Source organism: Urocitellus parryii, chromosome 13 (assembly GCF_045843805.1).
Source record: "Urocitellus parryii isolate mUroPar1 chromosome 13, mUroPar1.hap1, whole genome shotgun sequence".
Taxonomy (NCBI): domain Eukaryota; kingdom Metazoa; phylum Chordata; class Mammalia; order Rodentia; family Sciuridae; genus Urocitellus; species Urocitellus parryii.
The window spans coordinates 36,856,567-36,881,288 of record NC_135543.1 but is presented as its reverse complement, the minus strand read 5'-3'; the positions used below and the strand labels follow the sequence as shown (position 1 = coordinate 36,881,288).

Genomic DNA, 24,722 nt, shown 5'->3' with positions numbered 1-24,722 from the left:
TTTAGAAATATTGATTAGATCATTATAAAACACAGTCATACATGTTCCATAAGTAGCCACTGATCCTGTAGCTGAATCATTTCAAGACTGATAGATGCTAAATTTAGGGCCTATCTTAAGGTAAGGAGCAATTCAGAATATTCAGAAGAAATATTTATATTTTTTTTACCTATTTTCTTACTGATCGGAAGGCCCTTAATGTGTATTTCTTTAATCTCAATTGTAAATTTAGAAACACATCCACATCTAGAAGTTTCATTGCAGAGTTTTTTTTACAAAGAAACTCAAGTCTGCAGACACTTCTGCCATCTCTCCCTTAGCAGAGCAAATGCATGTAGGCAATTCTACTTGTGCTCAAATCTTCCATCTGATTGCTTTTGAAATTATAATGTGAAATGTAAGCCATTAGAACATACAACTAATGGGAAATGTAACTTAGAAGTGAATGTAACCAGAGAACCTTAGGAATAAAATTGGTGTTCAACTCTATTTCTCAGAACAGTGAACTTCTGTTCGCCCAAACGAGCTCTAGTATGGAAACCTGAAGTCACTTCCTACCGCCCATCACAGAGCCCAAGTGTTTAAGACAAACTTTTCTATTTTGGCAAATATGAATGAGTCTGATACTAGTAAAACAAAGATGGGCTGTTGTTGATGTAGAATCACTAAAACATTTAGAAAATCTATCCTATTTGCTACTTGGACATATTTAAAAAACAAAAATTTTTTCAAAATGAAAAAATAGAGATGTTTTAAGAAGCTGTACCCTAAAGAGATAATGTTTTAAAAGGAGAGACAAAATAGCAATTTAAACTTACGAAGACTAAGAACTCACATTCAAAGAAACTTGCTCATGCTTTTGGCAGTGTCTTAAAATTTATCAGACCCAGCCAGCTGGACTCTAAAATAATGATCAAAGCCCACTTCACATAGAGGTATCCCTGGAAACCAGATTCACCTTCCTACAACTGTAGTTCCCCAAGAATAGCACTTCCTACACCCCCAAAAAATCTGGACCTCACTTCTCATACAAGGATGCTTCCTGCAGATAATCATGTTTTGTAGCTGCAAGGTTTCTCTGTTGTTTGGCCTAGTAGGACTCTTGGAAGACAAGGTACAGAGCAGCATGTGTAGGATGCTTGCACAATATTAGGAGATAGTGTTTTCTGAGTCTAAAAGATGTTTGTTCCTCCTGACTTTCCTTCTAATAAAGGCCACTTCTCCGGGAATGGAGTTCACCCAGGGAGCATTAAACCAACTTCTAGGCAAATGCTTCCCACAACCATTAGCTATCTTTCGAGGGTATCTAGGGAAGTGAATGGATATGCCTGGGAAGGATGAGGAAAAGAGGTGACAGAAGATGAAAATGGGATGAAAAGAGAATATATTAGGAAATATAATATATCTATCAGAGTTTGGGCCAATCTCTTCTTCTTCTGTCTTTCCTCTGTGTACCCCAAAAACCAGCCAGCCACCTTCCCTTCTTTGCTGGTGGGAGCCATCCATCTGTGGCACTCTTCTTCAGAATCCTCTAACAAACTGACAACATCCTATGCTTACACCTCTTGGCTATGTGCCAATGGGGAAAATAAATCTCTTTAAAATGTTTTAAAGATCTTTACTGCTGCTGTTATCATTTTTTTTTGTTTGTTTTAAGAAATGGAGAATACCTCCAAAGAAAAACAATAGGGCCAAAACTTACAAGATGAAAATAATTCTTAAAAGTCTGAAATGTGCAACCTTTTGGAGATGTGGTCACAAACTCTGATGCTCTGTGGAGCCCTTTGCCTCTCATGGTCAAATTGATCACCCTCCCCCAGGTCCCACCCACTGTTCCTTGTACAAGTTTCTACTGTCCTCTTACAGCACATGTCTGACGCTTTTCAGGGTGGGATGTTGGCTTATTCTTTTATGCACACTGTTCCTGAGACCATGTCTCCAGTTCAAGAACAAATTGATGGGTGAAAATCAAAGATTAACCTTTTATCTTAGCTCTCGTTACACTAATTTTTTAAAATTCTTTTTTTCAAGATTAAGTTTCCCTTAATCTCTAGTATATTACCCAAACCAGTGAGTCCTGGTCACCCATATTTTCATGGTTACTAATGTGGGTGTTTTATTTATATATATATATTTCATATTACACATATAGAGCACAAAGTTTTCATATCTCTAGTTGTATACAAAGTATATTCACACCAATTCGTGTCTTCATACATGTACTTTGGATAATGATGTCCATCACATTCCACCATCAGTTCTAACCCCATGCCCCTTTCCCTTCCTCTCCCACCCCTCTCCCCTATCTAGAGTTTGTCTGTTCCTCCCATGCTCCCCCTCCCTATCCTACTATGAATCAGTCTCCTTATATCAGAGAAAACATTCGGCATTTGGTTTTTGGGGATTGGCTAACTTCACTTAGCATTACCTTCTCCAACGCCATCCATTTACCTGCAAATGCTATGATTTTATTCTCTTTTGCTTTTACAAGTAGCAGTGGACTTCTCTTCTTTGGTTCCTACTTTCCTGGGAAAAACTAACAACTTCCTTCTTGACTTGGTCTTACTTCAACACAATAGGACCTCTCTTCTTAGGTCGATTTCTCATAGATCATGTGGCAGAGGCCTTGTTTTTAGCAAATATCATTTCTACGTATTTTCAGTCACTCAGAAATCATAGTAATGTCAGTAATATGTATTAAAGGTAATAGTGATTTTCTTATTTAAGGGGTCAAGTTGTATTTTTAATGTCAATTCTTTAATTATAATAATTATAATAGCTTAGAAGTACTCAACATTTACTGTGTGCCAGCAATCTTACTAATTTAGCACTATATTATTATAATGTTCCAGGTTGAGGAGGTGGTGAAGCCAAGACACAAAGAGGTTAAATAATTTGCAGATCATATAGCTTCATACTGCATGAGGGAAAAAAGATCATTTTATCTCAGGAATTGGTTTTAATTCATCTCTAATATGCTTTTCTTTAATTTTTGAAATATGAGAATGAATACACTTTTTTCTCTCAGTCTTATCTTGGCTTATTACAGAATGTTAGTATTATTCTCACATTCATAACCTTTCCAGTTTGAGATATTTAGACATATTTGACAGAACGTATGTAAAGGAAATATCTGCACTTAACAAATCTTTATGTTGTAACCCGAGAGTCGGTTTTTTGACAACTACCCAGAACAACAAATCCTTCATATGATGTGCGTAGAGAATACAAAATCCTGGCATTTTCCTCTCTGTGTGACATATCCCACCTTGATGAGCCATGCAAACAGCCATTCTCACTGCTGAGCCCCCTACACCAGCAAAGGGACCATGGCACTGTTTCAAATGCAGAGGTATGAAATGATCTTGAAACTCTGCCAAATTTCTACTGCCCTTTAAATTTTAAGAAATTTCTCAATATTTAATGTAAGAAGCACTACAAAACACACTGCCATTTCTCTGTGTGCCAACAAAACATATTGTAGATGTATAGCACCAAAGGAAAGAGAGAAGAGTTACATACAACTAAATGTTCTTCTTTTCTATATCTCTATGGCTAAAACTAGGTATTTAAAAGTGTTTACTTGGCTTGATGATTTTTTTCTTAGCACATTTTAAATTTAAAATGTCTGTAGAATGTTCTCCCCTAGTAACAAAAATTTTAATCGTTGAAAAATACTTTGTTCAAGATTTCCACATGCGGGCTGGCGTGGCTCAGTGGTAGAGCACTTGCCTAGCATATGTAAGGCACTGAGTTTGATTCTCAGCACCACATATAAAAAATAAAATAAAAAAATAAATGAAATAAAGGTTTATCAACATCTTTAAAAAAAGATTCCTACATGCTGCTAAAATGGAACCTTTCTCCAAATAATTTTCACAATTTATTTTATGTAAATAAATTTAACATCCTAAATGTCACTCATCTTTTGTCTAACACTTTGAATGAGTGGCAGATGGAAATTCAAGAGGGGCTTGGGTACATTCCAACTTATGGACCCCTCCCATTCTGGATAACCCTCTGACAAGTTCACCTGGCCCAAGGCTGTAAGGAATTCTTCTCCCGGGTGTTTTGCTGACATTGTAGAAAACCCAGAGGGATGCCAGGGCCAAATAAACTGTAAAGAGAAATACTTTCTGTTTATATTAATTTTACTATCCCCAAACAAGTGTAGGTCATCACTTCTAAATTCAAGGCACCCTATAACTGCACAATCTAGTATTAAGGGCCATAAAGTAGATCACTGTATTTTTACTTAAAACTTTGTATTTCTCAATATAAACATCACACAGCAAATCAGAAAGTTTCTTCTCATTCATGCATTTATTAATTTAATTAACATGTGGAGAGTTTTCTATGTGCTAGGTGCTGTGATAGGCTGGGGATAAACAATAAAAAAAATAAGATGAAGTGACATGAGATGCCCTTGGGTGTCAGCTGTGGGGCAGGGGTGGGAGTGTTGTATTAAAATTAACTGTTTCAGACTTTCTTCCCACAGCCTGTCAGCAAATGGAGGGTAGAAACCTCTTCTTATTCATCTGTTTATCCCCAACTTCTGGAACAAATGCCAATAAATATTTAGTGAGCGACTACGTGATTGATCTCTATGAGCAAAAAAAATTCCCAGATAAAGAAATGTGTCATGTTGGGGAGGCACAGGGGAGGAAGCAATTCTCAATTAATTAAGTCACCAAAGTGTGTGAGAAAGAGCAATTTGAGTGCTGTGCATCTGCTTATCAAAAATGCTTACCAAATGTTTTTGTCAAATATGTTGGTAAAAGAAGAGCTTCTGATTTTAGTACTCTTATAGAGAAATAATTTCTTCGGTCTGTTCAAGGAAGCATGAGTCAGAATTCAGCTTTTCCTTTGAGGATGAAAAAAAAATTTATCATGGTATTCTGTTGCTTCAAATAGGAAACTCTCTTGGCAATTTGTAGAAAATTTACTGTTCTGAGGTCAGCCTGGCATCCCAGGCCTCTCAGTATCTATTTGCTGCTTTCATTTCTGTCAAAAGCAAAATTTCCCTTCCAGGCAACTTTCCACTAAAAATAACATATTAGTTGATAAAACTCAGTTTGCCTCTTGGTCAGGTAATGGAAAACCCAGTCCAGAGTAAAGCAGTTACTTTTTATTATGATGAGTCAAACTTTAAGTCATGTTTTCCTGAGATACTCTACAACTCACCATATATATTTTAGCCACAGGGTAAGTGCTTTCCTTTTTCCATTTTCAATCAGTTGTGCCCTGGGAGAATTGGCAAGTATCTAGACAACAAACTGTGAAGAGAAATACAAGAGTTAAAGAATCATCCTTTTTATGAAGGAATTTCAGTTTGTACCTCTGATAATTTGTAATTCTTTGAAATAACTTTGTTGGGTATTCATTAAATACCAATGGAACAATTTAATTGGATATTTTTGGATATCAAGCTAGAATAGGAAAGTTTGCCCAAGAAAAAGTTCTGGGATAATTGGTTTAAAACCAGAATGAATTCCCTTATGTCAAAAGACAGTAATGGAAAAAAAGGAATAAAGCATGCATTGTGCCCTCCATCTGCACTGAAAGGGAAAAACCTTAGAATCAGTAAAATTTTATTTTTCAGATAAAATTATTTTAATAAAAATGATCTGCTAATCCTAATTTATTTTTTAAGCTCTTACCGTGCCTTCTACACTACTACAGAAATCAATTGCCCTAGCAGCTTTAATTCATGAAGAAAAGCCTGTATGGACAAGTCTTTGATTACTGACTCCTAAGTCTGCAACTCTAATGCATACACTAAGGTGCCTGAGGCACTCTCAAACTATGAGGTGACAATCAGAACCCCTTGTAAAATTGAAGGTGTGCTCTCATAGTTTTTCATGAGAGCATAGCCTTTTGTTGTACTGTTCCTGGTGTTGCCTGCTCCCAGGTTGTTTGACCTGGGCACTAGGGACAATCTGCTTCCTTCATGAGTTATGGCTGATTGCTAGCATCCCATAAGGAGCAGTGGACTATTTTAGTCCCGGGACATTCAGACTCATTTTGGAACAATATGCTACTATTTTGCTGCTTTGCATAAGATTCTTGGGAACTTCCTGTTATCCATCTTCATGAGTCTGTCTTTCCATTCTCAGACCCCTAAAAGATTTCACTGACTGTTCATAAATCAAACCAGGGTCCAACTAATGACAATCTCTGGTGAACATAACTCTCACAGTCTCCATGTGTGGCATACCAACTTCTCTCTATTCCTTGATGCGTCCTGCATCAATACCAATTCCTTTTTCACAACAAAATTAGGGACTCTGGTCCTGATGTGACCTGGTCCCAAGCAATGGCCTTTGGTATAGAACTTATTCAAGTCCTTTAGAAAAATTTTTCCTCTTCATTTCTCCATTCTATTATATGCACTGAAAATGTGCTTTAAGAAATAAACAAACAAACAAAAAAGCCTATTTGCATTTAGGTCTCTGGTGCCCCTGGAGTGAGTGAGCAAGGTCTGAACTCAATCAGTGTTGGTGCTTACCAGGATCTAAATCCCTGCAACCTTATCCCCCACCCTGCAGTCCTTCTTCCTGACAGGGGTCACATTTGCAGTCTGGCACAGTAGCTTGCATAACAATGGATTCCAGTGGCCTAATTTCATCCTTGAGTTCCTGCAAAACTCATTCTGCCCTCCACTCAGTGATTTATCTGGATTTATTGTGTCAATTTGGCAGAATAGTTCTGTTACAACCATTGTTGGATTTAATATGATTGGTCTTCCATTTCTAGGAAAAAGACAGGACTGGTGATCTCCCTGTTATTTTCCTCATTAAAAACTAAGGTTTAAGAATTCACTCGTGAGTTATTTGGAGAACTCTCTGTTCCAGCGTCTTCGGTACTCAATCCTCTCCCTTGAGCTAAACTGTTCTCTCTGAATCATTAAAAGGAAATTGTATTGCTCTTGAAATCTCACATGTAATGCTCCTGAAATTCTTAGCATTTTGAAGACTCCTTTTTGCTGTATTATTCCTAATCTTCTGCACTTGGTGGATTTTCCCATTTTTGTCTGAACCATGGTCTCACTTAGAAGCTATTTCCTGAAGTAAAATGTTTGTCCTTGCAATTGAGAATCAGGGGACATAAAATAATTTTGAATAAGATGGCTTTTACAGAATTGTCACATTTTTACTACAGCTACGTGGCCTGAAATTACTGAACAACTTAATGAATGGACATTCAAAATTCTAGGGTTGTTGTCTATCATAATGATTAATATCCATTCATTAATATAAAAATTTTAATTAATTGCTAATTCTGTGTGAAATAAAAATGTGGGCACTGGGAATTTAACTAGTTCATAAGAATCATCTCTTCCTCCAAGAATCTTGATATGATAGGCATGACATGATAGGTAAGACTAAAGGTGGAGTGATCCTCTCCCCATCCAAGAGAAAAGCTGGGTGAATGATGGTGCTGATCAACATCCTGAAGAGTGGGTGGAAGGATCCTCGGTAGACCACAGTTAGAGGACCAGGGGCCAGGAGTCATTGAACAGTGTCTGTGGTATGCCCTGCAACAACAGAAATCATGGCTGGCTTCAGAGACTGGAGGAAACAATGAGGTTTGCCATGAGAAAAAGTTAGAACTTCATCGTGTAAAAGAAAAGGATGCAACAAGAATTTTAAACAATTTTAAATAAGATGGTTAAATTTGTAATAGAGATGTACAAGTAGAAAGATTGTTTTGGGGTTTTTTAAACTGTTAAAGCAAGAACTAATGGAAGCAATGGCCATGAAAATGGGCGGTAGGGAATGGACCCAATATATATTTAAGAGGTACTTTTCAGTGCCTCAAACACTTTTTCAGAATGTTGGTGAATTAAGGAAGAACAAGAAATCAAAGGTGACTCCTGCTCCAGGATCAATTTGGGGGTATCAAGGTTCATAGTGGTTCTCACAACTAGAAGAAGGGTGTTAGAGAAAAAGCAGTTAGTTTTTACAGAAGGTTTATTGTGAGAGGGCTCTGTAAAGATAACGAGTTCTAATTTGAACATACCTGATTTGGCAGGTGGTATACCAGTGGAAATTTCCAATAAATAACTACATAAATCTGGTACTCAGGCTTAAAAGTAGCTTTGCAGAGTTACTAGCATGGCATTCTATTAGTATCTGCATTCTTGCTAGCTGTATTTCAGGTATTGTGTTAAGAAAGACAGCAACAAAGATGGACAGCAAATGACCCTTCTTAAGTCTAGGAAGAAAGACACAATCATTTAATACATCTTATTCTTTTTGCTATACAACTTGTAATAATCTTACTTTTTTAAAAGATTTGTTCAATGTACTAAATCCTTGTTATTGTAGACTTTATTTACCTTTCAGCCACATTATTTTGAATAACTCTTGATAATTCTTAAGAGTAGCAACTAACAAAGCAATTAATTATTAATATGGTATTATTTCTGATTCCAAGAATATAAAAATAAATAGTTCATTCCAGCTGGAAAATAATTTATGTAAAACATTATACTTCTTACAATATGTCCTCTATATCACATTTTATGAAGGACAAGTTGGTTGTACTTCCTGTATCAATGAAGACTTGGCAGTATTTGTGTCAATATAGATAGAAGTAGCAGCATTCAAACAAAGTGTTTACTCCTGCCCCTTTAAAATAGCAACTCCCTTTGAATAGCAAATATGTAACATAAGCACAGTTGACCTTTTGGTATGAAGTGATAGTTGAAAAAATTATGTGATGGAAAAAAATCTCAAGTTCAGGAATTGTGAGTGTGTGTGTATATATTTAGAAATATGTATGTATTTCCAAAGCTTGTTTAAATAAATCATAGAGATAGCAATCATCATACACAAAAGTATCTTGAGAAGCCTAACATGAAAAGCATGTAGTGTTATTTAAATCCGTCGTTAGCTAGTGTATATTTCTCTGGCTAGCCGCCCATGTTTTGAGCAAGTGACATATACAAAGAATAAACTAGAAGATTCTCATGTCTCTTGAAGAAAGGAAACATTGAATAGACAGTTTTTCAGAAATGTGCTTTGAATTGTATTCACAACCTTTTCTAAAATGGATGTGTTCATAAAATGCATGCAGCCACATATTCTATGATTTATACAGACTAGAAAATGTCAGATCTCATCATTGGAAGTACTCCAAATGACATGATTTTTTTTTTCTATTATCACTAAACAGGGAAGGCCATGGTAAAATTTCAGTATTTGCTGTCAAAATGGCTTTAGCGACATTGTGTGGAGGGAAGATCATGGACAAATTAAGATGTAAGTTACTATTCCTTGCACCTCTCCCTGATTTTCTCTCTTATGTACCACTTTTCCTCTCCTTTATTCTTGCCATGTCCCCCTGACCATTTGTGTCTTTTATGAGAGTTGTTTGAAATGCAATCTTCTTTGAGCATGGGATTTTGTCAAAGAAATATTTTCATATTGGATAAATGTTGATGAAATGAACATTTTCCTTACTTACAGATTATTATTATTTAGAATTTGCTGAGTATCATCAAATAGATTCTTTCTGATATTAAAGAAAAATAAGTAGTCTTTCTAGTTTGTTCTATAATACCACTATAGTAGTAGTTCATCAGTGTAAGGATGAGAAGGTCAAATTGAGCATCTTTCTCCCTTAAATATTCTAAAAATCAAAGCTCCTGATACATGTCCTCATTTTTTTTAAGCCAGTGCTAATCAGATTACCAGGAACTGCACAACTAAAGGACATCAAGTGACTATAAGCTTCATGTACATGTTGTCACTAACTGGCACAGTTTTTTAACCAGTATCAACAGTGGAATTTTTCTTATTTCTCTGTTTTAAGTAAAGAAGCTGAGACCCAAAGAGAGCATATCATATAGCTAAGATGGTACCAGTATTTTAATCCTGATATGTTTCCAACAAATAGTTCTCAAATGTTCAATATGCATTGGAATCACCTGGAGGGCTTTTTAGACCCTGCACTTTTGAGTTTCACCTCCAAAAATTCTGATTTGGTATTCCTAAAATGGGGCTGAGGAACAATAATTTTTATTTTTAACTAGTTTAAAATTATATTTATGCTGCTATTAAAGGAAAGTTTTGTTTCACAGTATCCCTTACCCTAACTACTGTAGAAATGGGGTCACAATGCTGTAAGAAAGGGTAGCGCCATAGAGTTGGGAGATCCAGGTTGCAAGCCCAGCTGTGACTTATTTGCTGAGTTTCCCTATGGAAGTTACTTCATATCTTTAGTCCTCAGCTTCCTGCCACATTCTAAATATTGGGATCAGAGACTGGATGGTGGCTCCCAGCTGCAACCATCTGTGACTCACCGTCATGAGGCTCTTTCTCTCCTGCTACTTGTCAGCTTCTGAGTGTATCTCTTGCCTCTCGATGGCCAAGAGGGAAAGAGTGAAGGAAGATTCCAAAAAAAAAAAAAAAAAAACCCTTTCCTTCTTTGGAATTTCAACATAAATGCTCTAAGGAGGTTGTCTCAGTGGCCCAGGAGATAAGTGAAAGGGGCCTCCAAGCCCCAAGTCACCACCTGGCTTCCTTCACTTCCAGAAACTTTCTTTCATTGAGCAACCAAATGCAGCCGGGATCCAGAGAAGCCCAACCAGACCTTATGAGGGTCAGTTTAGTTTTTCTTTGGTTATTCTAAAAGACATAGAAAACGAAAACTACCTACCTCCATGCTTGATTGAGAGAGAATAGCTCAATTAGAAAGTGCTGCAACCAATGCCTTTTTTTAAAAAGGGGCTTCAGGGTCATCCAGGAGGTATTTCCTCAGGCTGGGAAGAGGAAATTTAGCTAAATGAACCAAAGCAGAGGAAGAAAGCCCTGGGGGCCTTGCCTATTCACTTTGTGTCACAATTGGCCATTTATACTGAGGAATCTTGAGAAATATTTTCAAGTAATTATCCAATGTCATGGTAAGAGGTACCTGAATAAAAGGGTCCCCTATTAAAATAAGTGTGAGGAAAGTTGATAAACCAGTTTCCTGAACTTTAGAACCTCTCCAAGCCCAGGTTAATCTTGTACCCTAGGTGCTTCCCATCTTCCCACTCAGCATTCCTCTTCCTTAGATTTCACCCTTCTCCTGCAGGAAAGGGGAGCCTAGAGTCTCACCACACTCCACCCAGTCTTTATGTCTCATTGCCCCCGGCAGCAACTCAGACCAATTCCTAAACCAGTTGCTATAAGAGGAGAGGCCTGACCAGGACAGTCATCATCAATCCACTTTCACTTCCTGGGTCAGGAAATGCTACTCTTTTCTCTTAGCCCAGGAACAAATTTGGTGCCAATAAAGATGAAGGGAATGGTTGTTAGGCAAGCAGTTTACAGTGTCAGCACAGTTGTGAAGCACAAGCTGGTTTTGAGCAGATCTGTAATAATTCCCAGAAGCCCTGTGGTTCTCTTGCAAATCCAGACATTAGTGTAACTGCTCTAGTGCTTTCTCCACACTCCATCCTATCACTCTCCAGAAAGCAAAGCAGGCATGCTACCTAGGAGCTCAAGTCAAGTCCTCCTGAGGACAGCAAAGGAAGCAGAGGCGTGAGTGCCACTGGAGACAGACTAAGCTCTGCAGTTTGGAAACAAGTCCCACCATGTCACAAACTATGTAGAAAAACAGATAGTATGACCACCATTTATCATGCTCCCCTCTTTGAGATCAGTAGGCCAAAATCAGTCTCATGTGTCCCCTCTTCAAACAGGTAACCCCAGGAAGACAGTTTGGGTGGGTTCCAGGTAACTTGTTTGAAAACAATTTGACCAAAAACAACTTAAGTAGAAGCAGTTTGGTTGGAAGAATCTCTCCAAAACGTTAGTCAAAAAAGAAAATCCTCAGTCACCCATATTTCCAGGTTAAATGATGATAATTGATTGAAGGAGCGAATGTGGGCAAATCCACCCACAAACAGCCATGGCTGCTTCTCCGGTAAGTGGGATGATGGGTATTTTCTGTAGTCTCTGGCTGGCTTTCATTTCAACAACAAAGCACACAAGGTCATGATTTTCTGCATGACTTTTGTAATAAGAAAAAAAAGTGAAATGAAAGGATATGGAATGTTTCAGGCTTTGAAGGTTTTGTTTTCCTTTTTTGTAAATTTTTCTAATTAGATTTAAGCCAATGGGCCAGCTGTGCTTGTTTGGCGATTTTTCTATTTCTGTGCATAGGGATGAAGGATATTTAGTTTGTTCCAACTAGCCCCTTTTGTTGGAGAGCATAGAGCCAGAATAATTGGCTGAAAATCAATTAGGAATTAAAAAAGAGAGAGAGAGAAAAAACAGAAAAAATTAAAGCTGATTTTAAAAAATGCTTTTAAATGCATTAAAAAGGACAAGAACTCTATGTTATGTCATGATTTCTAATACGCAGAGCCATCAACTGAGATTCAGGGTGTTCACTGTGTAATTCCAGGGGATATCATTGATCCAACCTAGGAAATAAAAAAGGGTTCCCCCCTGCAGCTGTGTGACATGGCACCCTAAACATCAACTGACCTAATATACTCCTTTTCTGTCAAATTGCTCCACACCTGATTGTAATCTACTGTTTCAATGGGTTCTTCTGCTTCAGAGCTCCTGGACAGTCCTAAAGATCTTAAGGAGTTCTAAATCCACTGCTGTAAGCCTGGGATGTCATGGGCTCATCTACTGCTTCTGAGAAGTACTTGCTTTCTTTAGTTGAAAGACGAGCATCACGGCAAACACTTTGTATTTACTGAGTGTCACTGAACTGATTGATCTGCCTCCACAAATACATTCAAGGCAGTGTTTCTAACTCATTGGCTGCTTGAACTACAGTATCTCCCTCAGCATCCTCTGGACATAACAGAGCTTTCAAAGCTCTTCATGTAATGCTATACATCCCACCGCACCCTGGTGTGCACCCCCAGCCCTGCCACAGGGCCTCCTCGAAGATCCATGCTTGCTCTCCTCTTTGTGCCTGCACTGCAGTCCTGATCCTGTTTCCTAAAGCCCACTCCCTCATCTGTGCCGGACTAGCCCCTAACTAGCCTTTACACTAGTCCCAGACCTACTCCTTTCTCTGGTAACCTTCTCGCCCGGCTCCTGTTCTATCCATTCATGCTACTTTTCCAGTATTCACAACATGAGGTTATAATCCAGGATGTTCTAAGATGCATTCTGAAAGCGCTTCTCTGTCACCCTCTATACACGGAGGTCTCCCAGGGGGAAAGAACTCTATTCTGACCTTATTGTATATTCACTGCTTAGCACAGTTTCACATGCTTAGTATGTGCTAGGTTGATTATGGTTGAATGAGACATTCAGTGACTGCAAATTCTTTTAAGTACCTATCCTTGTTAGGTGCTACAGGAAATACAAAGGTAGTTTAGAATTGATTTGGAACCTTATTGAATATCCTAGTGGGGAGGCAAAGCCTAAACATATGAAGTCAATGGCAAAATGATGCCATATGAAATTAATAATAAAAATGGATAAAATATATATGGAAAGCATCATTTTGAGTGCTTTATTTACATTTACTAATTTACTCCTTGAAATAATCCTGTCATCTACATATATATATATATATATATATATATATATATATATATATAGTGGACATTTTACCTAAGCCAAAAACTAAAGTACAAATGCATATCATTTTAGTATCATTCATAGAGTCCACTCAGTTCTTTATTAAAGCCTGAGTGGGCATTAACAGCCACTTCCAATTAATTCCATTGGCCTAGCATTAGTTTATCTATTGCTTGCAGACACAAATGAGGTTACTTAGTTTTCAAGTATGTGGAAGGTCATCATTGGTACTCTTGCTTTTGCTCTAGTTAGAGATGTTTCCCAAATTTTTTCAGCAGGTGACTTGAAAAGCCTAGTGTTCCCTGGAAAATCAGAGCCTGGAAGAACATCAGTGTGACCCCATTATAACCAACCACCCTGCCCCCAAACACGATGGCAGCTCTCATGAGAAAGCCAATTCACTGTTCCTGGGATTATTTCCTCCCTTTTGACCAGAATTCTCCAACTGCTATATTTGGAATTACACAACAGTTTTTGCAACTAGCAATTCCCTTTCTTATTTGTTTTTTGACTAATTTAATGGACTGTGAGATGAAATTCACTATGTAAGCAACGTTATGTGGTAAATGAGAACGGCATTGTTTTTTGTTCAGATAGAATTTCTTTTTAAAAAAATTAAAAAATAAAACTGTATGTTTTGATAATGTACAATGTGTTTTGATGTTTAAATACATTATCAAGTGGTTGCATATAACCAGTTAACATATGCATAATTTCACATAGTTATTTTTGTGGTGAGAAAACTTAATGTCTATTCTCTTTGCATTTTTCAAAATTACCATATATTGTCATTAACTGTAGTCACCATGCTGCACAATAAATCTCTTGAATTTCTCTTATCTAACTGTAACCATGTTTCCTTTGACCAGCATCTCCCTACTTTACCTTCCCCTCTAACTCTCCAAACCTCTGGTAACCATAGTTCTACTCTCTACTTTCATGAAGTCAACTTGTTTAGACTCCACATACAATGAATAAGACCATGCCTGGCTTATTTCACCCAACATAATGTCTTCCAAATTCCTTCATGTTCTTGCAAAATGTCAGAATTTCCTTTATTTTGTGGCTGAATAGTATTCCTCTGAATATATATCACATTTTCTGTAACCATTCATCTTTTGATGGGTACTTGAGTTGGTTCCATATCTTAACTATTATGAATAGAGCTGCAATAAACCCAGGAGTACAGATATCACATCAGGATGACTTCATTCCCTTCAGATATATATGCAGTAGTGGGATTACGGGATCACATGGTAGTTCTACTTTTAACTTTTCACATTGCCTCTATATTGCTTTCCATAATAGCCATACTAATTTCTATTCCAACCCACAGAGTATAAGGTTTCCACTTTCTTCAAATTCTCTTCAATGCCTGGGTTTTTGTTGTTGTTGTTTGTTATTTTGATACTGGGGATTGAACCCAGGAGCACTTAACCACTGAGCCACATCTCCAGCCCTTTTAATTTTTTTTTTTTTTTTTAATGTTGTGACAGGGCCTTGCAAAGTTGCTTAGGGCCTCACTAAATTGTAATTCTCCTGTCTCAGCCTCCCAAATTACTGAGATTACAGGCATGCCTGGCTTTTTTGGATTTTTGGTAATAGCCATTCTTACTAGAGTGAGGTGTAATTGTGATTTCGTTTTGCATTTCCATGATAATTAGTGATATTGAACACTTTTTATATAACTGTTGTACATGGTATGTGGTATGTCTTCTTTTGGGAAATATCTACTTGGTTGTTTTGGGGGTTTTTTTGCCTATTTTCTAATCAGGCTATTTGTTTTCTCACTATTGTGTTGTAGACGTTCTCATTTGGGATATTAACCCCAGATAAAATTTCTATAGTCTCATAATTAATAGACTATTTGAAATATAGTAGAAATAATTTATAGCTGGGATGTTTAAAGAAAATGAGAGTCAATTCACATGCTTAAAACATAATTCAATAAAACTCCATAATATGTTTAATACCTGATTGCAGTATAAAAGCAATGTCCTCAGATTACATTTGGACCTGGAAAAATTAAACCCAAAATGAACAGAAATTAACACACTGGACTTAGAGCAATTTATCCCAGCAGCTGTGCTAGACTTGTGACAATTATGTTAACATGATGATAAACTAATAGCAAATCCTTCTGCCCTATTGTTTTCTAAAGAGGAATTCTAAAGCACCTTGGGAAATTATGCCATTAATATTCATTAAGTGGACCCAGTGGTAGAAGCTGAAGATCAGAATTTCAGTGAAGCCAGAGGCACTTTGGAGAATAATCCAAGACCCTGACTTTTACCTCATTGATCATCTGCAAGGCTTTCTCCTCACTACATGAGCCAAAAGACCCTTCTGTGTAAATCAAAACGCCTTCCACTCAGAACCCTATGATTTATAGGACGTTGTCTGCTTTTGTGGGAAATTAATCAAGTGTCTTTATTATATCTTTATCCCTATTGCATCTTTCATTTTTCAGATATCTTAGACCAAAACTCAAAAGTTTTGGTGATAACATAGATGAAAAAACTGCTAAAATCAGCTTTGTACTGTTCTTTCATAAAGATAGTGTATGTTCTGCCACAGTTTAGTTATTTGCAGCAGATATGTTGACCAGAACAGTAGAGAATATTCATGTGATGAATAAATATCTCCATCCTTTCCCTTCCATCAGATATTTTCTCAATGATTTCTGACTCCAGTGGAGTGATGGTTTATGGACGGTACGACCAATTCCTCCGGGAAGTTCTCAAACTACCCACAGCAGTTTTTGAAGGTCCTTCATTTGGTTACACAGAACAATCAGCTAGATCCTGTTTCTCCCAACAGGTAACATTTTTAAGGAAATGTCTCTCAAATAGCTGTTATTCTCCTTCTGTGTGTGGTTCCCAGTCACAGGTGCATAGACAATCTTTCCTCATGACATACTGGGGGTGTTTCCTCCAGCATCTGACAAATGACCTCTGAGCCACTAACAAACTTACCACACCTGGACTATAACAAAAGCTGGTGTTCACTGATTGTGAGACAGGTGCCATGCTAAGTTCTCTGCTTTCCTTATCTAATTTAATTCTTACAACAACCCTAGACTCTCAGTATCATCGTTATTATCATTACACTTTTGAAATGGCTAAACTGTCGTTCAGCCCCACATGAGACACATCTGACCCAGCACCAGACTTTCCTAATATTCAGCAAAGGAGAGTAGAAAGGAGTTGCCCCAAATCTTTCAATGTGACCAGAGCAGCCCAAAGTATGGCAGACAGCTGCCTAAGTCTTCCATAATATGACACACTTAGGGTTCCGTTAACCGAACTTGGCACAAAGGAAGCTGCTGAGGTTTGAGATCCTTCCATACTTACACCTCTCTGATCATAGGGAAAGACTACATGCAGCACAGAGACGGTGTATAAATCCATAAATTGAAGGTTTGCTTATAATCTTTTAAAAATCCAAACTAATTAGTTATTCCCTCCAAATTTATTACATGCTAAAAAGAATTATATGTGATGTTTCCATGCTCCAAAATATACATAAAATCAGTGCATAGCAGCCTCTGGAAAACTTCACTGAATGTCCAGCTAGCAAATATCATCATTCTGTGTACCTGGTGACCTGAGAGGTCAAAGCTGCATCGTCATCCCTAAGAATCATGAATTTAGGTGGACCCATAAACGCATCCATAGTGGTAGCAAAGAAGACCTGGTTCACTGCACTAAATGCTAACTCTGCTCCTGTGTCACCCCATTTGGAAGTCCTTTTTGGCCCTCCCCATACCCCTGTGCCCCATACCCAGGCAGGCTTATGTGCTCCTATGAATTCATTTCTGCTTCCCTCTGCCCCCAAAGACTGAATGTCCTTCTTTCAATAATTTCCCTTTGGAGTTCTTTTCCTCCCCTCCAACTGTATTTTGGTACCCATAATCCAGCCTCCCTCTAGCCTCCCTTCTTCCTATCCTTCCCAGCCTCCAGTGGTCACAATCACACTCTTTTCTTCTCTAAGATCAACTTTTTAGCTTCCACATGAGTGAAAACATTCAGTGTTTGTCTTTCTGGGCCTGGATTTATTATTATTATTATTAAAAGGAACTGTATACTCAAAGAGAATTATATGATATCCCTATGCCAAAAATTACTTTTTAAATATCCTATAGGTTTTCCCATTTTGACATCATTTATATATTCTTAGTGATGAAAATTGATACATGTCAAAATAATAACAGTTTTGGAAACTTCTAGGAGTAATTGTTAGCCAATGTGGTGAATGATTAAAATTAATAAGATCCTTTGAAGTACAAAATGAGGTAACCCAAATTAAAAATAAAAAGATCAGCTTATTTTTGTCTTAATATTTTTATAACAGTTTAAAGGATAAAAATCCCAAAATGTTGGAAATGCTTCATTAAAAAAGTCCATGCTGGGCTGGGGCTGGGGCTCAGTGGTAGAGCACTTGCCTAGCACGTGTGAGGCCCTGGGTTCAATCCTCAGCACCACATAAAAATAAATAAATAGAATAAAGATATTGTGAAAAAAAATTTTTTTAAAGTCTACGCCCAGTGATAGTTTTGAAAGAGAATATTCCTTTTAGACATATAAATTCTAGTAGCTTTTAAAAAATACTTTACACAATATATATTTTAATAGTAATACTGATATCAACCCTATTGAAAGCTTACAATATTTAATATTATGAGGAAAAACTAAGTTATAAATTTCCACTGATAATGAAAAAAAAATTAATGGGTCTCAAAACATTTGTTTAGTGGACTACAAGGACTAGTATAAGCTGTATGCCTTAAAATGACATTATATCTCTTTGGGGACTGATTTATTACTTTAAAATATGAAAGTTTGAAAGAAGTGTATAGATATGATACATTCCTTTTCTGCAGCAGAAAAGACCTGGACGAGGAGACAGAGGAGACTGAATTGGAAGGAAAGCTATAGACAGAGAAGAAATGAGAAGTTTTTAAAATTTAGAACATTACTCCTCACAGAATCCCCTCCTGATCTTACATAACAGAGCCATTCAACATAACCACTAAATATTGAGTACTTAAGCAAGTTGAGGGAGCTGGGAGGGAAGCCGTTTGCAAATTTAGAAGACTGATGTGGGAATCACAGAGTGTGCTATGATGCGCTATTGAATGTAATTCTGTGGAGAATTTCAATTCTTTGTCTTTCCTTGTCATATATGAAATTGAGTTTTTTTCTCTTGATGATGTTGGTGATAAAAGTCTTTTATCACCAGCATCATCCAGTGGTGGAGTTAATCCAGTTTCATGTATGTTCAGGTGCATGAAGCAATCAATGTCTTTATTTCTGAACTAGTTCAATAACACATTGGGCAAGTTCTATTTCTTCATAAACCAGAGCCTCAATGATGGATTATGTCTTTATCTCCAATGATATTTACATAGCAGGTAAGTTAAAACTATTCTCTGTTCTAAATTTTTGTGATTTTTTTTTTTTTTTTATGCAGAAAAAAGTCACATTAAATGGTTTCTTGGACACGCTCATGTCAGATCCTCCCCCTCAGTGTCTGGTCTGGTTGCCTCTCCTGCATCGACTGGCAAATGTAGAAAATGGTGAGCAGTTACTGCTGAGCCAAGGCAGTTTTTAAAATTATTGAAATTAGATCATCAAGTGTGCAGTTATTAAGCCCAAGAATTAATTCATCTCTTTGATCAATAAAACCTTGTAGGACCACTGCAAAATGAGAACTGTCAGTTCTAAAAGCTCATTAAATCTCATCATGCACCTCTGTGTTGTGTTCAATAGAAGAGCTTCAATAAGGAATGTGACATTTTCTGGTATGTTTTTGAGATGTGAATTTCCAATTTTGCATAAGTGGCACTGATTATTTCTCCCAAAACAGTCAGCCAGGAATAGATGGTAGAGATGGCAAAAAAAAAAAAAATTAAGTGGTAGCACCTTGTTAATCTTTAATCATATGCTCCAAATTGTAATCTTTCAAAAATTATATTTACATTAACGATGAGAGTAATGAAATTTCTATAGCATTCTTAAGAACTTCCTTTGGAAGTATTTCTAGAATAAAAGTATTTCCTTTTAGTATATACAAATTAAAATATGAAATATAATATAGGACCAGAGTTAAAGAAGTTTAAACACTGAAGAGTTTAGTACTTCCTTCTAATCTTTAGGTGTTCTTATTTATTGTTTAATTGAACTTTGAAATTTCTCCAGACTTGAATAGAAGATAATTTATCTAATGTCTCTTACTAGAATCTCAGTCTCTATTTATTCCTTTAGTAGATATTAGGGCTAAAGATGGTTTCATTTTTAAATTCTCAATCAGAATTTGGGGCATCTGATTTCATTAGCTCTCTTAGTTAAAAATTATGAATTTATCCTGTTGCCCATGGGCAAAATTGGAAGGATGAATTTACTAGTCTCTTTGTGATTACTAACAATCAGATTTTTAACATGCTTTTATTTATATGCAGAATTAAAGAGGAATTGAGGCTCATATTATGATGCAAGATGAGCTTAGTCACTGTTTGCAATTGCAGGATTAATCATTTTCCAGTCCTAAAGCTATGATTTCATTTCTGCCCTCTCACTATTTCCTGTTGCAGGAGATCAGTTTTTTTTTTTATTTCTGTATTTTATTTTATTTTATTTTTATTGTTTTTAGGCACTTGTCTTAGTACAATTGTCTGAGATGGAAGTCCCCCTTCTTGTCTTTCTTTCCCAGAGTCAGGAAAGGGACTTACGACCTTGTTTAGAAGACAGTGCACCCAGAACTTGTTAGATCTTTGTATTCACGCTGTTTTTATCTTCATTTGCTCTTATGTGCATTGTTTTTCCTGGCTGGTTAGCCAGAGAATACTTTACCAAACACAAAAACAGTTGTACTGTTGTTTTAGCATCTTTAGCTCAGAGTGTGTAGGCAATTAAATGGATTTGATCTTTTGTTAGTTTCAAATCTAAAATATTTTACCTTCCTATTTAACAATTCTAATTTCTTGCCAAAGAAAGAGAAGTGTCTCTTGAACTACATTCAGATAATTTACACATCTTTGGGGGGTCCTCTCCACCTGCCTCAGAGAAGAAGAACTATGCTAGATGAAGCCAGTGTCACTCTTAAATAAGCCCACTAGCCACTCCACTTTTTAAGAAGTAACTCAAATCTCTCATCCCTTTTTCCTACTCCTTCCCCATTTCCTTTTCTTTTTCTTCCATTTCTTTGATATTTGCTCTCTACCCCCTGGACAGTCAACTGTGTCCATCCATTCTGCTTCTGAATCTTTAGTGAGCTGTGCCCGTCTCCAAGAGACAGAGAGCAGTTTGGGGGAAAAGCTAGCCAGTTTGAGTAATTTATATTCTTATAGTGTAAGAGATGGAAGCAGAAAGAGCAAATGGCGTTACAGAGATTTGTGTTGCTAAAAGGATACCTATTCTCTATCCCATTTTAATCCCCCGCCCACACACACACACATGCATGCATGGAAAGGGTAGTAAGATTCCAAGAATAAACTCAATGTTTTCCTGAGCCAAACAGACTATCCTCTGGAATCACAACACACAGCAAATGCAATTCCATTTAGACTGTGCTCCTTATTCTCATTCATACTGTTGTTTTCTTGTGTTTTTCTTCATTTACCCCCACCCCCACCCCACCTCCCAGTCTTCCATCCGGTTGAATGTTCCTACTGCCACAGTGAGAGTATGATGGGATTTCGCTACCGATGCCAACAGTGTCACAATTACCAACTCTGTCAGGACTGCTTCTGGAGGGGGCATGCTGGTGGTTCCCATAGCAACCAGCACCAAATGAAAGAGTACACGTCATGGGTAAGGCAAGGTCCCCGCACTGTGGGGTGTGTGCAAGTGTTGCGTGGAATGAAAGTGAGCATCAAGGATGCTGACAGAGTTGAGGAGCAGGCTGAACTCTCACTCCAGTCCTAACATTCCCGCCGCTTCCCCTCTCTCTTGCTTACTGGGATTTCTTACTCATTCTGTCTGAACCCAGAGTAGCATCCTAAGACTTAAATAGAGAGAGATTCAAATCATGTTGCTTCTTGGAATATAGACAATTCGGTACTGATTTAAATAACAACTGAACAGCAAGCATCTTCTGGAAAACAGTCTTATTTTCACAGTAAGTTAAGGGTTTTTCCAAATTTTATTTTGTTTTGTTTTTGCAGAAAATGCTGGAAAATAGTGTTAGTTTCACTTTCCTTAGATCCATGAACAGAATACAAAGTGAAAAAAGTGTGAGTGTTTGGGCTTAATGTTATTTCATTTTGTGTTTTTCCTTTTCCCAGAGAGTGTAGAGGAGAAACTGTGGTTATATTAGCAAGTCAACTTTTTATGAATAGTGTTAGTGACCAGCTTGGGAAAGGTCATATGTGAGTGTTCATGTGATGATGTATTCTCAAGAGCACAGCTGGGTCTATGGGAGGAATTTGGCTCACTCAGAGTGTCTGTTCATGGTTTGCACTTTTATTACCTCTATCTCAGTTCAGCTCAAAGTTCTAGCAGTGTTGCTCTTGTAACATATACCACCAGCCCTGCCAGCCTCTCTTAAAGTAGCTCTGTCACAAGAAAATGCATAGCTGTATGAATTTTCTATATGTAAGTGCATTTCAATTCCATCTATATAGTCTTTACTTAAAGGGTAACTTACTATTCTTTTTTAAAAAAAATCTTCTGAACATACATCTTAAATGAGAATGTTCCTTCTAGAAATTACTATAGAGAACTGATATTCAGTGTAACTTCTTAGTTTCATCATCTGTCATATTCTGACTTCAAGTTCTTCACTAAGGCAAAGTACATGAGAGCTTCCTGCCAGGTCATAGGCCATCCCTCTATATGGCTCAGATCACGTACTGAGGATAGATATGTGAACATGGATCATAAACTACAATTCAGCACAGAAGATAGAAGCAAACACTTTCTATTTTGTTATGATCAACGTATTACCAGTTTCCAAACTTCTATTCCAGATGCTACAGGGTTATGTTTGAAGACTAATCATTTTTTAGTTGTTTTTATGTAAATGCTGAAGCTATATAGGGAGCCTCTTTCCTAAGTACGGTGGACTCTAAAATTGTATAACAGGATGCCATGTACAAAGTTGGATCCAAATGTACAAGAGAACAAAGTGCCCAGGACTTATGGGTGAAGCTCTGTTCCTGCTAGCAACTTAAGAGTCCCAAGAATCACATCTCCCAATAGAGCAGGACTTCTCAACAATGCTTTAAACAATAAGGGCAAAAGACACTTTATTATATTAATAATTATGAACTCCACATGTAAAAGGAAGTGCCAAAATTATAAATGGCTCCTCCCCAAAAGGGAAAATTTGGTTAGGGATTTATTATATGGACACAATATTCTATCTTACAAAACTACATTATATGTTTATAATTTCGATGGTGTCACATTAAGAAAAAGATTCCATCCCTTCAAATGAAAAAGGCCACACAGTGCTCTGGGAAGAACATGAATTTTAAACTTGAGAGACACAGATTGAAGTTCCAGTTTTACTTCTAACTGGATGTGTTGGGCCACGCTGGGAACATCTGGCACCTAGATTCCCGCAACACCTTGCTCAGCTCCTTCATTCCAATCCTTCTGTTCTTCAGTGGAAACAATCCTTCAAAAGTGAGGTATCATCCTGTAAACCCTATAAAGTCTTCATCACCTCCCTTTGCCCAAGAGACAAAGACACATGTCTGCTCCTGCTTTCCTCTCCACAATGGACTCTGTTCCTCCTCCTCTTGCCTTTCTAGTTGCTTATTCCTCCATCTAGAATCATCTTCCCAGTCCCCTGAGTTTTTGTCGGAAAGACTCCTGCTGACTCATCAATTCCATCTAATTGAGGTGGCCCATACTCAGTAACTGCTTCCATTTATCACAACATTTGCTGGCACTAAGCAGCAGGAGTTAGGTACCTGGTGGCTGGTTGCAGCAAGCTAGTCCGAGCTTCCTGACTTTGAGCACTCAAAAAGGATTTCTTGCACATGAATGAATGAATGAATGAATGACTAACAAATGAAGGGTTATTACAAAAAGCAAATCACCTGATAAAATGTTACAATCATGGTTAGTTGTTATCACTTCTCCCTTTCTTCTTTCCAGAAATCACCTGCAAAGAAGCTAACCAATGCATTAAGCAAGTCCCTGAGCTGCGCTTCCAGCCGTGAACCTTTGCACCCCATGTTTCCGGATCAGCCTGAGAAGCCACTCAATTTGGCTCACATTGTGTGAGTGTCTTCTCCCCCCACCCCCACTCCAGATTAAGGTGAAAATCATCTTACTTCACTGACACCTGTCTGAAGCCATACAGAAGCAATCTCATATCAGTTGTCAGAATCCAAGTTTTAAATTTTATTCTTAAAAAAAAAAAAAGAAAAAAGAAACAAAGTAATAGGTTTTCCTTGTTGCCCTATTCAGTTCTTCTGCCTGACTGTAAAGTAGGCAACACTAACATAATTCTCCTTTCGGTGAAAAACATTCAAAAGCTTAATTTTAAAATATAAATGTTAGTAGGTTTTTCACAATTGGAAGTTAATGCTCAAGAGAATTACCATGGTTTTAAAAAATTTAAGCATATCATACTTTAATAGAAAATGCACTTTGAGTCCCAAATCTAAAATCCCTTTGTTTCATTTCTCTGCACAGCCAGTCACCTTAAAATTAGCCAGCAAATCTAAAAATTGTGGGGTTTTTTTTTAATTCCAAGCTACATAACTTTAGAAAATTCATGATCTATGCATGAGAAGGTTGAATGGGGGAACTGGTGGGAGTCCTCATAAAAGCACTCTACCCGCACCCAAATAGATAAATTCTCCAAAGTATTTGGAGTTTGTGGGTAGAAAGGTTGGCCAGTGGATGTGCAGCCACCATTCCAGCCACCTCCCAAAGCCTCAGGCCCTGGGGCCTCTCTGAGGTTTGGACAGCCACCACAGGAAGGGGCTCAGGGAAAAGAAAGTGCTTCTTCCTTGCTGTGAACTTGGGCTCAAAAGAAAAATTTTCCTTGTCTGCTTCTCTGTACAGTTAAGAATTGTGTAGTCACAGGCGTCTCTGGATAGATGGTTCCTCCTCCTTTGGGTTACCTTTTGTTCAGTGGGAACTGCCACATCACAAGGTCTGAATTTACATGTTGACATCAGCAGGCAGGGTCCTGGACCTAACAGTATAGGAATTGACT

The 24,722-nt window shown here is 37.4% G+C and overlaps 1 protein-coding gene across 9 annotated transcripts in view; it reads left to right on the top strand.

The window, feature by feature from the left end:
• The window catches only part of Dtna (dystrobrevin alpha), a 346,528-nt gene that overhangs the window by 252,886 nt on the left and 68,920 nt on the right, over positions 1-24,722 (top strand). For all 9 annotated transcript variants that reach the window (XM_026400020.2, XM_026400025.2, XM_026400023.2 and 6 more), the window contains 5 exons: positions 9,181-9,266; positions 16,210-16,364; positions 19,017-19,122; positions 21,189-21,355; positions 23,651-23,775. In XM_026400020.2, the coding sequence (XP_026255805.1) occupies positions 9,181-9,266; positions 16,210-16,364; positions 19,017-19,122; positions 21,189-21,355; positions 23,651-23,775 (639 nt within the window). The remainder of the gene's footprint in view (positions 1-9,180; positions 9,267-16,209; positions 16,365-19,016; positions 19,123-21,188; positions 21,356-23,650; positions 23,776-24,722) is intronic.